General features: G+C 42.5%; 1 protein-coding gene and 1 long non-coding RNA gene across 5 annotated transcripts in view; one reads left to right on the top strand and one right to left on the bottom strand.

The window, feature by feature from the left end:
- Positions 1-12885, top strand: part of LOC112587773 — a 44194-nt gene extending 31309 nt beyond the window's left edge. The window contains exons 2-3 of the long non-coding RNA XR_003112217.3: positions 11223-11819; positions 12378-12885. This is a non-coding gene — a long non-coding RNA (uncharacterized LOC112587773). The remainder of the gene's footprint in view (positions 1-11222; positions 11820-12377) is intronic.
- STON2 (stonin 2) overlaps positions 6083-14919 on the bottom strand; it is a 170703-nt gene continuing 161866 nt past the window's right edge. For all 4 annotated transcript variants that reach the window (XM_006049560.4, XM_006049558.4, XM_006049559.4 and 1 more), the window contains 2 exons: positions 11161-11363; positions 6083-9253 (listed from right to left, as the gene is read on the bottom strand). In XM_006049560.4, coding sequence (XP_006049622.4) covers positions 9170-9253; positions 11161-11363 — 287 coding nt within the window. In that variant the 3' untranslated portion in view covers positions 6083-9169. The remainder of the gene's footprint in view (positions 9254-11160; positions 11364-14919) is intronic.

Genomic DNA, 14919 nt, shown 5'->3' with positions numbered 1-14919 from the left:
ACCACCAGCCTTGAATTATTAGTGCCTTGACGCATGGAGAGAGGGGGCTGCCGTCATTAAATAAGATCTAAAATACTTGGTACAGGTGGTGTCACCAGAGTATAAGCACTACCTAAGTGTTCAGTCAGGTTATTATGTCTAGGGAGTCAGAAAGTGCCTCGCGTGGAGGAATACAGAGCACACAGTAGGAAGTGATGAAAGAGGAGCTGAGAGGAGTTTAGAGTGAGAGCTGACAGGTGACACAGAAGACGTATAAATTCTCGTCTTCACTTCCTCTCATTGCCAGCCCCTCCTCCCCCACATCCTAAGGAACCCCAGGAAGATGCTTGGCTCCCAACAGTTACTTGAGTAGTTGCTCCACTTGGATATTAAAAGAAAGGGGGATTTTTAGAAAGCTAAAACCTTGTGACAGCAGGGGAACTAGACAAGTAGGTCTCAAAATCTGCTCAAGAGGACTCTGGGCAGATAGGAAGGGAAGGATGGGGGGAAGGAGTAGAATATCCACAATCTAAGAAAACCTTATGCTCCTATTTGGCTTTTCATCCTATTGTATACCTGATAAGTTACTAATATAAATTACTTTTGCACCGACTAGGCTATGAAGCTCTGTGTGTTCTGTTCAGGATAGAGTTTTCTCAAAGTAGGCACCACTGAATTGGCCTGAGTTCTCCCCTTGTGGATAACTGTATTTTGCAATAAGATGTCTATGGTCTGTTTGAACTAAACAAAACACAAATCTCTCTTTCTTGTTTACACCAAAAAAAAAAAACCAAAAAAAAAACCACCCTTTATTTTCCTTGCCTTCAATCTTTCCCCTAGACCAAAACAACCTGCACGTTGCAGACAGATTAGTCATTCCAGAATAAAGCTTTCTTGGCAAGATTCTCAAGTGGCTCCATGGCATTTATGACACTGAGTCCAGCCCCAAGCTGGAGGCCAGCTCTCCCACAGCTGGCCCCTCTGTCACTGGTACCTCTTGGTGTGCATGAACCCCTGACCCAGCTGAGGCTTATCTCTTAATCCAGCTATATTTACATTCGCTTCTTCCCAACTCTAAACCCCTGTTCTCTTGCCACTGAATTCAATTTTATCCCCACTTCTAGGCCTCACTGAAAAGCCGTCTTTCTTATGAAAACCTCCCAAGTATTTTAGTCCATAATGATTTTCTTTTTCCTGCATTTATGTTGACATTAGTCATTTGGACTCATCAGTGAATTAAACAGTTTTTTGTTGAGTGCTAACAATATGTGTGGATGTGAGAGTTGGAATATAAAGAAAGCTGAGCATAGAAGAATTGATGCTTTTGAACTGTGATGTTGGAGAAGACTCTTGAGAGTCCCTTAGACTTCAAGGAGATCCAACCAGTCTATCCTAAAGGAGAGCAGTCCTGGATTTTCATTGGAAGGACTGATGTTGAAGCTGAAACTCCAATACTTTGGCCACCTGATATGAAGAGCTGATTTGAAAAGACCCTGATGCTGGGAAAGATTGAGGGCAGGAGAAGTGGATGACAGAGGATGAGATGGTTGGATGGCATCACCGACTCAATGGACATGGGTTTGGGTGGACTCTGGGAGTTGGTAATGGACAGAGAGGCCTGGTGGTTCATGGGGTGGCAAAGAGTCAGACACAACTGAGCGACTGAACTGAACTGAACAATATGCCAGGAACATAATATAAATAAGTGTGTTATTTGATTATATTCTGTTTTATATTTCTCACTTATTTATATATGTATTTTCTTACTGCCAAAAAAATCCCTGTAAGAACTGTTTTCTTACAGAATTAGGCACAAAGTAGGAATGCAGAAAATATATCTTGAATTCACTACAGTATATTCATGATAAACAACTTAGGATACAAATCACTTGGTAACTTGTCAACTTATGATCACTCACTGTATTAACTGGGTGATGAGTCTTAATAATAAACATTTTTTATTATGCTTGATCGAATTAAATCTTGCATCGTGACTGATTTTGTTTAAAAGTTTTTATTAATAGGTCTTTTTCATAGCTCAAAAAGGGGGTTACAGATGATAATCAGCAGAACAATTGAAAACAAAACCTCACCTCCTTAGAGTTAGCCAGTGTGTAGACTTTATTACATAGGCACATATTTTTTTAAGTAAACTTTTTACATAAAATAAATCACAACACTGAATGAGGATGGATGATGAAGAAAGGAAAACCCAAGCCTTGGACCAGCTGAATCGTTCATTGGGACCCTGGGTCCCTCCATCCTGACATACTGACATTCACGATGAGCATCACAAGTGGAGAGTGAGGAGGGGGTGCTCTTTTATCACTTCCAGGCTTAACACACTGGTTGTTTCATTTCCTGAATATGGTAAACTTTGTCTAGGTTGTGTTGGCAGGCTGACACAAAGGTTAAATGAACGCTGACTCAGTGAGAACTGTTCATATTCTTCCCTCTGCTACCCCAGTACTTCAAAACCCTTAGACGCTCTGGTCCAACTAACTGCTTGCTGTCAGGACCTGAGTGGACATCTGCTTCCCCAGAGCTGCTCCCCTTGGGAACCACATGGGGGCCCTGACCCTGAAGCACACGGAGGCAAGACCGCGGTGCTTAAGGCTTCAGTCACAGTGTGGCTAGAGGGAGTCCGCAGCCAGCGCTGAGGGCTTGATCTGAGGCAGAAGACGGGGCCGGAAGGAGGAGGAGGCTGGAATTTCTTCCTCTGGCTGGCTGGAATCAAGCCATTACATTTGACCAGCTCTTAGTACTAGAAACAAAATCATACTAACACATACCACAAAGGAGATGCTACTTTGTAGCTTGTATGTGGTTTTTAAAAAATAGTTACGTTTTCCTGTTACTAAAAGATTGGATAGGGAGGGAGGACCCGCCCTTTCTCTAGTCTGGTTTTGCCATAACTATGTGACAGATATTCCCAGAATCTTTCCTGTTTTTTCTTCCTTCGATTTCCAAAGTCTTTTATATAAAAGGACATATTTATAAATTGGTGGTCAGCCGTGGCCCTTCCGTATCTTGGAGGGTTAGACCTACTTGTTTCGGGTAGTATCCAAATCCTGTGAAGTCCTCTTCACCCTCACACCACTGTTGGGCTGGATGATGCTAGGGGAACTTCCGGAGCAGGGTGCCAATGAGATTACGATCCACCATGTTTCTCTGTGTTTTGAAGGCAGCTACTAAATAGAGGGTTGCAGGGTCATCTGGGCAGATGGTCAATGATAGAGACATAAAAAGGGGAAAGATGGGCCAGCTGCTTTCCCCAGTATTCAAATCTTAAACTTCCTGCTTCTCAAGACTGTATGAAGAGTCCTATTGACATGGAGTATGACTAACGGTGGCCCCAGAGCATAGTTTATGCAAGTGGAGCTGGAAAGGACCTGAGGGAACAATTAGTCCAGCATCTTCACTTTTTTAGCTGAGGTTTCTGAAACCCAATTGGAAAAATACCCAGTGACTTACCATGATGATTTTCTCTATGACCGTGTCCTTTAAAGATTCCTAGAAACCCCGGTTCTCTTTACATCAGCAGTCCGCAGTGTCCTTAGCTCCCATTACAGAACTGGCTGCTGGGACAGAACCTTGACCAAATACTTGTTGAACTCAATTAACTCTATTGTTTATCCCTGCCAGGCAAACTTAGTATTCCTGGAGCTCCTTACTTTTAAGGGATGACCTCTCATTCACATATTTTGAGGTTTGGTGGCCAGTGCTCTATTTGTCATTTCTCTGTACTTTATATTTTTTGATTCTGTTCTTTCATAACTTTTCATTAAAGGCCATTATTATTTTCCTCTCTTCAGGCACTACCAAACACATTACTATGGATATTTTCTGCCTTTACATGCCTGGAATATTACAAATTCAGAGATACTTTTTTTTTCCCCAGTTGTTAAAAGAACTAGACTCCTAACCAGACTTGCTAAGGCACAGTAGTAGAAATGTAAAAATTCCATTTTCCTGGTTTAGTGAATACATGGGAGAACACTACTGATACACACATTTATTTTCTACATTGTTGACTGCCTTAAACATCTCTTTCACTTTTAATTCCTTAAATACATAAATATGAGCCACAATATCGAAAGCAAGTTTCATTTACAAAGAACATAATTAAGAAATGCAGAAACAGTGACTTGTAGGGAATTGGCACTTATAGATTGGTCATGTTTAGAAAACATGTTTAGAAGTTGGTGAGAGTGCTATGACTAATTTCATAAGAGCTGTCAAGGTTCGGATGACTCTCATTAGTGAAATGTTAAGAGATAATTCCTTTATTGGATGATATTTTTTGTGGATTTAGTTTTTTGGCCAGTTTTGTTTGAAGTTCCTGTTGCATTTTTAACATGGCCTAAACTCTAGATATGCCAGAATTAACTTACAATCATCATTCATAGAAGAGTTAAAGTTACCATTCCCAACTGAGAAAATTTTTAAAAGTAGGCTCGATGGCAGCGCTTCCTATTCACATCAACTTAATATTTTCAAGAGTTGGAGGAAAATTTCCGGATCATTCTGTTTTCCCACCACCATGAAACTTATGAGATTTAAAGCAGTTCTGAAATCCTGATATTACTTGACAAGTTTCAGCTTACTGTCTCAGGCCTCCTTACTATCTCAGGCCTCCTTCTTACTATGATAACAAAATAAACAGTGACACTGGTGAGTGGTTACTGTTAGGGAAAACAAAAGACCTAGCACACAGGACTGCCCATGATTCTAGCAAATGCTTCCTTCTCCCACTGACCATTCGAAGAGACAAGGCTCGGGCTCACAGAGCTCTCTGACTTGCCGGAACAAAACTGAATCAGTAATCCAGACTATTGACAGCATCTGTGCTGCTGTTATCTTTGGGCACAAAAATGTTTTTCAATATGAATAAGGTTCACTGTAGTTTAAATTCAGCTGCACATTAAGTGCTTAAGTGCTGACAGTTGACAGTGGAGGCAAGAAAAGAAATTACTTAAGTGCTCCAGGAAATGAAAGCATGCTTGTTTGCTTTAAGGTTAATGATGTTTGATGATAAGGAAGGGTTAGGTAGTCTTGGAGTCTCAGGGTCAGTATTCATTCAGCAAACATTTACTGAATACCTAATAATTTTTCTTTATTACATGAATATGTTTGTCCTATCGGCATGGATTTAAGGTAGCTGAAATTTATTATATTCCAAGTTTGGTGCTAGATAGTAGAAAGAAAGAATAAGATACATTTCTTGCCTCCATGAGTCACATTTCTTGGGAATGTGAATTTCTAGGGTCCTACTGATGCTAAAGCCGAAACTCCAATAATTTGGCCACCTCATGTGAAGAGCTGGCTCATTGGAAAAGACCCTGATGCTGGGAGGGATTGGGGGCAGGAGGAGAAGGGGATGACAGAGGATAAGATGGCATCACCGACTCAATGGACATGAGTTTGAGTGAACTCTGGGAGTTGGTGATGGACAAGGAGGCCTGGCGTGCTGCGATTCAAGGGGTCACAAAGAGTCAGACACAACTGAGCGACTGAACTGAACTGAACTGAATTCCAGTATACTCTTGCCTAGAGAATCCCATGGACAGAGGAGTATGGCGGGCTAAAGTCCAGGGGTGGCAAAGAGTCAGCTATGAATGAGCGGCTAACACTTTGAAGCTCCTGCCCTCATCTATAAGATCTGAAAAGAAATTACTCTCATTTCAAATAAGAAATATTTTACATTGAACAACGTTCTCAGGAATTCCCTGGCAGTCCAGTGGCTATAACTCAGCGCTTTCAATGTGGTGACCCAGGTTTAATCCCTAGTCAGGGAATTAAGATTCTGCAAGCCATGCAGTGCCCCCCACCTCCAAAATAATGTTCTCAAGAGTTATGAACCCTGAAAATAATGCAGGATGGTCAGGGCAGGTGGGGGGTGGGGGACAAAATAGAAAAAAAAAAAAAACAAAAAAACTGTCCAGATTATATTTAAGTGAAATACAAAATTTTGATAAGACCTAACTAGTACTATGTTCACAAGAGTAAGAGTGGCAAAGGGGGGGGGGGGGGGTTAATGGTCTCCCCCCAAAGTACCTCATATTCTCTTGTCTGATATATCATAATGAGAGCATTTCTCATCTTCCTTTACTATGAAGTCATAAAGCAAGTCACCAGCCTCAAAAAAAAAAAAAGAAAAAAAAAGGGACAGCTCTTGATATCAAGGGACATCTAATTTATGTTCTAATAGTAACAGTCTGTGTACTGGTAAAAATGAATTCACTTCTAATATTTTCACATTACTGGTAACATAAAAAAGGAATATTTGTGGCTATAGACACACAAAATAGAAATCCAGGGTAGCAAACTTAATCTGCATATCAAAAAGGTATTTGTCCAACTGTGTTTTCCATGTAGGCTATTAACAAAACTACATAGAAACTATGTCTAAAAATAAGCAGTCTTACATTTTGCAATTCCCTAAATGCTACCCATAAACAATTTCTAAAATACAGAGGAAAAACAAATCTGATGAAATCAAGATGTTAAGTTTTTAAAAATGAATGATAATTTGAATGTAGATAGCATGGAAGGAAGTTTTCCAACCCTTGGTTTAAAAAAAAAAAAAAATCCAGGTAAAGCACAAAGGCAATGAGAATTAACCAATAGGAAAAAAGGCTCCAACCATCAATACATACGCAATGCTAGCAGGTGAAGCGGAGCTCTTGAGAGGGTGCATGGGCTCTAAACTTGGGTAAAGAAGGTGCTAGAATACGCTTGACCTTGACAACTCTTCCACCCATCTCAGTAATTCTATGAGGAATTCTCATGAGCTTTCAGCACAACGGGGGAAGGACTATGCCTTGGAGTCCCCCCACTTGACAAAGACCTCTAGAGGAACCCACCGTATTTCAAAGAGCATGAAAAGCCACTTACAAACTAAAACCAGGTAGAGTTAGAGTCCTATTACTGCTGAAACTAAACATCTATGTAGAAGGTATCTTGGTAAGAACCTTGCCTACATCCAATCTTAGAGTCCCTTTCATGGCATTTAGGAGAGATGGATTATTTTAGCTTTTGCTTGGGTATCTATAGCAACTGGAAATTCTACTAGTTGAGTCCATTCCTCTTTAGAATAACTCCTATTACAAGGTTCTTTCTTGTGTTGAAGCAAACATCTGTCATCTATTAAGCTCCTCTTTTTGCCCTTTGAAGCAACACAGGAAAAATCCAGTTCCTCTCCCCTTTTATAGTTCAATGGAGATTTCAAGGCAGCTATTATATCATCCTCTCTTTTTCCCTTTGCAGCTATACCTTCTGTTCTTCAGGGGAACTATTTCCCGGTTCCACATATAATCAGACTCTTCATGGTCCTGGCCACCTGACTCTGGATGCAATAATTTATTAATGTCTCTCTTAAAATGCGGTTCCCAGAAGGGAACCCAGTCCTCCATGCAGATGTGGACTGAGCTGTGCCGCGTGCAGGGCTCCCTGGATTTCTGTCACCACAGGCCGAGTGTGTCCGTTTAGCCGTGAGATGCCCCTAACTCAAAGCTGGACTCATATTTCCCTAAGAAAACATTCCTACAAAAACTGCTGTGCAACCAGGACTTTCTAACACCTTTCCCATTAACACACACATCGTGCACACATAGGTGCTCTCGTCTATACTCAGAAGGTTGCATTTAAGAAACTCAGAGTATGGGAGTCTCTCGTTAATGCCTGTTCAATTTTATCCTTTTAGTTTCAGTCTTATGTTCACATATTTCAAAAATTATAATGATTTCTGTATCCCAATGTCAGTACATAGTTAGAATTCAGTGAATATTCATGGGATGAATTAATCCTGAATCTACTAGTCAACAGACTAGATATATGTGTCTACTTCTGGGTCATCTATAAATCTGATAGGCGTACTTTCTGCCCCCCTTACTCTCTTCTTCATCAGAGAACTAAGAAGGCAAATAAAAGCTGCCTTTAAATTGTTGAGCTAGTATCCCCTTTGGGATGCGGAGGTACAGGATGTGAGCAGGAGCAGATGAAGAGAAAGAATACTGAGTGTCCTAGATCCTTGGAATCAGGATTTAAGGTTCCCAACATTAGAAAAATATGGCTTCCCCCTATCTCTACCCTAGAGTCTTCTGCCTTTCAGATCTATTAGAATACTGTGATTATCAAACTGTGGATTTTTAGGAAAAACTCCTACAAGCTTAATTTTGAAACAGCTTTTAAAATGATCTTTTCAAATTACATTTCCTGTAAAGTCTGAGTTAGAGACACACAGCTGTCTATTGGCTATGAGGTATAAAATGGAGTTCCCAAAATGCCCTTGACAAATGCCTGAGATAATATGTATCCATTTATTTCAGGAGTCAGAAATGGCATATATTTTTCAGTGTGATTTTAGAAAATCACTGAGCTTGAAGCTGTCTCCTGAATTGAATATTATCTCAAAATGAACGTTCCTTTTCCCCGGAACGAAGAAAAATAGCTCAATTTTGCTTTCCCTTCAACAGCCACTCTGCAGAATACAGGGCTAATTACGGAATTTAAAAGCATCCTATTGTGCCCTTTTCCCCATTGTCTATTGTGACTCAGGATGGTGAACCCTGGGACTGACACTTTAGAAAGATGGAAAAAGCGTTTCAATCTTGAACCCGGAAGAAAACATTTCAGAAACGTCCTTCTTGCATAGTGCTAACATTTGAAGCACAGAGACACCTATGAAAGGTCTAGCAGACCCAGAGAAGAAATTGGTTTTGTACCTTTTGTCATTTTTTTCTCTAGAGGGAATGATGGAGGTGGAGTCTTGGTTAATTAACTTCTCAAGAAACTGTTTTCCAGAAATTGATTGACAGATGAACATCAAGAAGGAACCGCACCAACGCTGTAGGGGGTGGCGGGGGTGGGGGGGGGGCGTCTTTTCCTGACTATTATCAGTCACGACAAGCCACACGCAAGAGCCGTGAGATAAGCAAGAGTGGAGACGAGGCTTAATTATACGGTAAGCTCCACAGGCCAGGGGACCCGAGAGCTTCAAGCATAGTCAGAGCCTCTCTCAGGCAGCCACCTTAGGGTTCCTGTTAGAATACAGGTAACTACAAACAGGACGGTCCATACCCTGTTCCCCACAGGGAGGAGCCATGCTAGGTACTGACTTGAATTTCAGCTATTCAGGAAGACATCCTATCGGGCCACTTGGGTCAGGAACCCCTGCAAGACAGCCTCATCACTGGACCCCGCACTCCTTGGGATTTTCCATGTCGTCTCCTTCCAAGTCCAGCTTCAAACTCTTTTTTTGCTCAATTTCCACCTGTCAAGGAATAGACATCGGAGAGAAATAATCAGAAAGAAATATCAGGAAAACATCCCAACAACTAACCAAAAGAGAAAAACCTCACTACGTTCTTTGAGAGTTGTCCTTATAGTTTGGTTAATGTTCTGGGGTTTAGCCACACCAAGCTACTGGGCCTGTGTACATTATGGCTTTGAATGTGCACATGCCCTTGGCTTGGTCTGGAATTGCTCTCCCTCTCAGTCCACCTGGGAAATCCTTCTTTGCCTTGCACAGTTGCTCAGAGTCTCCTGTAAAGCTATTCTTGACTCCCCAGGTAGAATCAGGTGCCCCCCTGTGTATACTTCCCCTGCACCCTGTATACTTGCCCAGCCCCACTACACCTCAGGCTCTGTAAGACAGGGCAGGCCCTTTTTAACTGTTAAACCCCAACAATACAGGCATACACAAAGGTTTATCAAATGAATGGATTTCTTTGCAGTTGGCTGTTTACACTCTCTATGACTTTGTCCCTTTAAACAGTCTGCGGAGAATTCCCTGGCAGTCCAAAGGTCAGGACTCTGCACTTCCATTGCAAGGGGCACAGGTTCGAACCCTGGTCAGTGAACTAAAATCTTACCTGCCGTGCGGCACAGCCAAAAAAAAAAAAGTGTCCAATAGTATTTACAGTTCTGCCTGTATCTTTTGCGAATACTATAGCTGTTAATTATAAAGGGACTAATCAATTAATCTTGTCTTGAGAGTGACACAGCTCATCCGAAGCCTTTTGAGAAGTCAGGCAGGGAATCTTTTGCGTTACGGAGCTTCATAATGAAAGCTGCTTCCCTCAATACCGATATTTATAATAATGAGGGAGAGAATTCAAGACAAAACAGCTGACTATGGTCATATTTGAAGTGCTGAGTTTTTTTTGTTTTTTTTTCTGGCCACAAGATGGAGTATTTGTTCTTTTCGGTAGTTGAATGTTTTGGATCACACAACTAAGGAAACATTTAAAGAACAATTAAATGATGGTATAAATCTAAGCATGTTATTATGAATAGAAAATTATTAAACCGCTTTGCCAAATCCTTCTTCAGTATGTACCCCCCTCCCCATTTTCCATCCCCTTTGGCATTTAATCTCCTGTGTGTGTGCTCAGTTGCTTCAGTCGTGTCCGACTCTTGGCAACTTTATGGGCCTTAGCCCGCCAGGCTCCTCTGTCCATGGGATTCTCCAGGGAAGAATCCTGGAGTGGGTGGCCATGCCCTCCTCCAAGGGACCTTCCCAACCCAGGGATGGAACCCGCACCTCGATGTCTCTTGCATTGGCAGATGGGTTCTTTACCACTAGCATCTCTTCCTACTGAATCTCTTAACTCCCCAGGATATAATCACTCTTTATGTCAGAACTCTCCAGCTTCACGGCCCCCTATGCAGCCCTGATCCTGTTACTACTATAAAGGTTTGCTTGGCTTTTGAGATTGCTCTGTTACAGCCCAGTGACCAGGTCAGATGTGTCTTAATGTCACTCAGATCCACTTCATCAACATCTGCAGCTGAAATATACTCTTAGAGTTAGCATTTTCCTGAGCCTGCCTGCACTTCCAAGCCCACTCCACTGCACATAAATTATATGATAAAAGAGTAATAATAATCCCCTTACCCCATGACTCTTTTGTTGTTGTTCATGACAACTGAGACATTATATCCTCCTCTTTCATTAGCCTCTATTTCTCTTTCCAGCCTTTCTGTTGCCCACGAGTGGGATTATTCATTTAGCTCGGAGCAGACTCAAGCCCAGCTATGCACAGCGGGCTACCTCCACGGTGGCCGGAGCGCCCGTCTGCACCCCAGGCAGGCATTGCTAAAAGGAATGGGAGCAGGGAGCGTTTGGGGGTAAATAGACAGACTTGGAAGCATTAGCCAGATGCCCCCTGAGGCTACCTTGTAGCTGTAGTGTGCGGAATAATTGACCCACTTCCTGACGTCCGTCTTGTCTTCCACAGAGATGGATCTCACAGCAGCTTTGGAGGCAGACGTTGTAGGCATGCTGAACTCGACGTTCACGTGATTGGCAAATCTGGAAGGCACTTCCCGGTCCGAGCCAAGTTCAAGGTGGCAGAAGAAACAGTGTGGGTGACCAGAAGCTATAAAAGAAAAACAAAGAATCTAGGGTTCGGGTTCTTTGGCGAAGAAATGGAAGGAGAGCCTGAGTAACAAACAAAGGAGGCCTGGCAGCCTTTCAGAGGGTCCAACGCTGAGCAGAGGACTGGCCTTGGCAGAAACCACACTGCGTGTATATGCCTCAGACGTTGGATGTAACACTGTCTCATTTTGGTAGCCTGGTATCCTAGCAATAAAACGTGTGAAATGAGGCTCACTCCACCTGCTCAGGTCAGAGTGCCACGTGAATACAACACAAATACCAAGAAACAGAGATTGTAGATTGGCAGAAAGGAATAAAAGAGATCAGCACTTAGCACCTAATAAAACATCCAAGACAGCAACCTGGAGCAAAATCATCAATTTCTCTTGAAAGCTGAATTGAATTTTCTTCATAGCCGTTCATATTTTTTTTTAAATGCTTTTGGCATGTTTTCCAGGTGAATGAAATATGTAAACAATAAAGCCCTTAGAAACTGCACATAAGCATTAGGGAAGCATGGTTTCCCAGCTGTCTCCCTAGGAAGACATCTTTCCCAGTGGTAAAGAATCTGCCAATGCAGGAGACCCGGGTTCCATCTCTGGGCCATGAAGATCCCCTGGAGGAGGACATGGCAACCCACTCCAGCAGTCGTGCCTGGGAAACCCCGTGGACAGAGGAGCCCGGTGGGCTACAGTCCATGGGGTCGCAATGAATTGGACACGACTGAGCATGCAGTCATGCCCATGGAACACCCGAGAGAACACAAGACTAACAGCCAGGACCTGTTAGTCCTGGATTTGACTTGCAACTCTTCTAAGTGTGAGGACCGCACACCCAAATCCTTTGTTCTCTCCAGGCTTCTTCCTCAAGGATGAAGTGCGGAGTTGGGGGTTGGTGGGAAAGGGTGAGCTGAACAAGGCCAGGCATCGGCCCTTACTGCTATTTAACTCTGTAAATCTGCGGCTGGTTCTGCTGTATCTGGAAGGCAAACTTATGGTCTGATTTTCATCTTTAGATTGTTACCAGATTATTTGAGGCAGAAGAGCCAGAGCTGAGTTCCCTGCCTCGCCACGGACGCGTCGCCGCCGCCACCGGTCAGACGCGGCAGGAGACGTTTTCTGAGAACCCTGAGCCAGGTTATGAGCGAAGTGTTTGCTGCAGATTCTCTCACTGCGTCTTCACAACCGTCCCCTGAGGCTGTGCTTTGTTTGTACAGATGAGGAACTAAGGCTTCGGGAGGTGAGCTCGGCCGCCCAGGATCATAGCTAGCAAGTGGCAGAGCCAAGAAAACTGGACCCAGCGGTCCGCCTCCCAGACGCTCTTAACCGATTTGTCTCTGAGACAGCCTCACAGTCCTCAGACCTCGGTACCAGGGTTTGCAGGGTGACAGGGGTGGAGAAAAAGCCTTAAGGACCCCCGTAAAGCAACTCACTAGGGATAAACAGTGTGCCTCTGACTTCATGATGTAACTGAAACAGCCCTTGTTATCTGAGTTTCCCCAAATAAACAATTCCAGTTTCCTCTATTGGTCTGGGCAGGACTTTTTAATCTCGGAGAGTGAGGACATACACACCCGCTCTCCAAGGAAAACATTACGGAGTGAAGTATTTGTTTTGCTCTGTTTCACAAATGTAATACATTTCAGTGGTTCTTTCTAAAAAGTAATACTTAAGAAAAAGATTGCAGTTTTTTCGGAAGGAATTTAAGATACATGTAGTAGTAAAAATTACATTATTTGAAAATGAATTGATTCAGCTTTTTTTAAACCGTGTAACCACAGATGTCAATATACAGCCATCACTTACTGAACGTTTATTACAGGCCAGAGACTGTGCTAAACACTTAAAAGCATTATCTAATTTCATTCTTATTAATGAAATAATAATATTAATGAAATAATAAGGGTATTAATAATGCTGTTTTATAAAAAAGGAAACTGAGATTTCTCTGAAAGGTTTAAGTAAATTGCCTGAGGGCACAGCCATTAAACTGTAGAACTAGGAATAAAATTCATATCTAAGTGACTCCAAATTATGTCCTAGACTCCTCTCATTATATTGCTATTCAGATCAGATCAGATCAGATCAGTCGCTCAGTCGTGTCCGACTCTGAGACCCCATGAATCGCAGCATGCCAGGCCTCCCTGTCCATCACCAACTCCCGGAGTTCACTGAGACTCACATCCATCGAGTCAGTGATGCCATCCAGCCATCTCATCCTCTGTCGTCCCCTTCTCCTCCTGCCCCCAATCCCTCCCAGCATCAGAGTCTTTTCCAGTGAGTCAACTCTTCACATGAGGTGGCCAAAGTACTGGAGTTTCAGCTTTAGCATCATTCCTTCCAAAGAAATCCCAGGGCTAATCTCCTTCAGAATGGACTGGTTGGATCTCCTTGCAGTCCAAGGGACTCTCAAGAGTCTTCTCCAACACCACAGTTCAAAAGCATCAATTCTTCGGCGCTCAGCCTTCTTCACAGTCCAACTCTCACATCCATACATGACCAAAGGGAAAACCATAGCCTTGACTAGACGGACCTTTGTTGGCAAAGTAATGTCTCAGCTTTTGAATATGCTATCTAGGTTGGTCATAACTTTCCTTCCAAGGAGTAAGTGTCTTTTAATTTCATGGCTGCAGTCACCATCTGCAGTGATTTTGGAGCCCAGAAAAATAAAGTCTGACACTGTTTCCACTGTTTCCCCATCTATTTCCCATGAAGTGATGGGACCGGATGCTATGATCTTTGTTTTCTGAATGTTGAGCTTTAAGCCAACTTTTTCACTCGCCTCTTTCACTTTCATCAAGAGGCTTTTGAGTTCCTCTTCACTTTCTGCCATAAGGGTGCTGTCATCTGCATATCTGAGGTGATTGATATTTCTCCCGACAATCTTGATTCCAGCTTGTGTTTCTTCCAGTCCAGCGTTTCTCATGATGTACTCTGCATATAAGTTAAATAAACAGGGTGACAATATACAGCCTTGATGAACTCCTTTTCCTATTTGGAACCAGTCTGTTGTTGCATGTCCAGTTCTAACTGTTGCTTCCTGACCTGCATACAGATTTCTCAAGAGGCAGATCAGGTGGTCTGGTATTCCCATCTCTTTCAGAATTTTCCACAGTTTATTGTGATCCACACAGTCAAAGGCTTTGGCATAGTCAATAAAGCAGAAATAGATGTTTTTCTGGAACTCTCTTGCTTTTTCCATGATCCAACGGATGTTGGCAATTTGATCTCTGGTTCCTCTGCCTTTTCTAAAACCAGCTTGAACATCAGGAAGTTCACGGTTCACATATTGCTGAAGCCTGGCTTGGAGAATTTTGAGCATTACTTTACCAGCATGTGAGATGAGTGCAACTGTGCAGTAGTTTGAGCTTTCTTTGGCATTGCCTTTCTTTGGGGTTGGAATGAAAACTGACCTTTTCCAGTCCTGTGGCCACTGCTGAGTTTTCCAAATTTGCTGGCATATTGAGTGCAGCACTTTCACAGCATCATCTTTCAGGATTCATTACAAAGTAGATAGAGGAGTTTCTTAATTCAATAGCAACCTCAACAACAGTTTTA

Source organism: Bubalus bubalis, chromosome 11 (assembly GCF_019923935.1).
Source record: "Bubalus bubalis isolate 160015118507 breed Murrah chromosome 11, NDDB_SH_1, whole genome shotgun sequence".
Classification (NCBI taxonomy): domain Eukaryota; kingdom Metazoa; phylum Chordata; class Mammalia; order Artiodactyla; family Bovidae; genus Bubalus; species Bubalus bubalis.
This window is presented reverse-complemented; position numbering and strand designations above follow the sequence as displayed.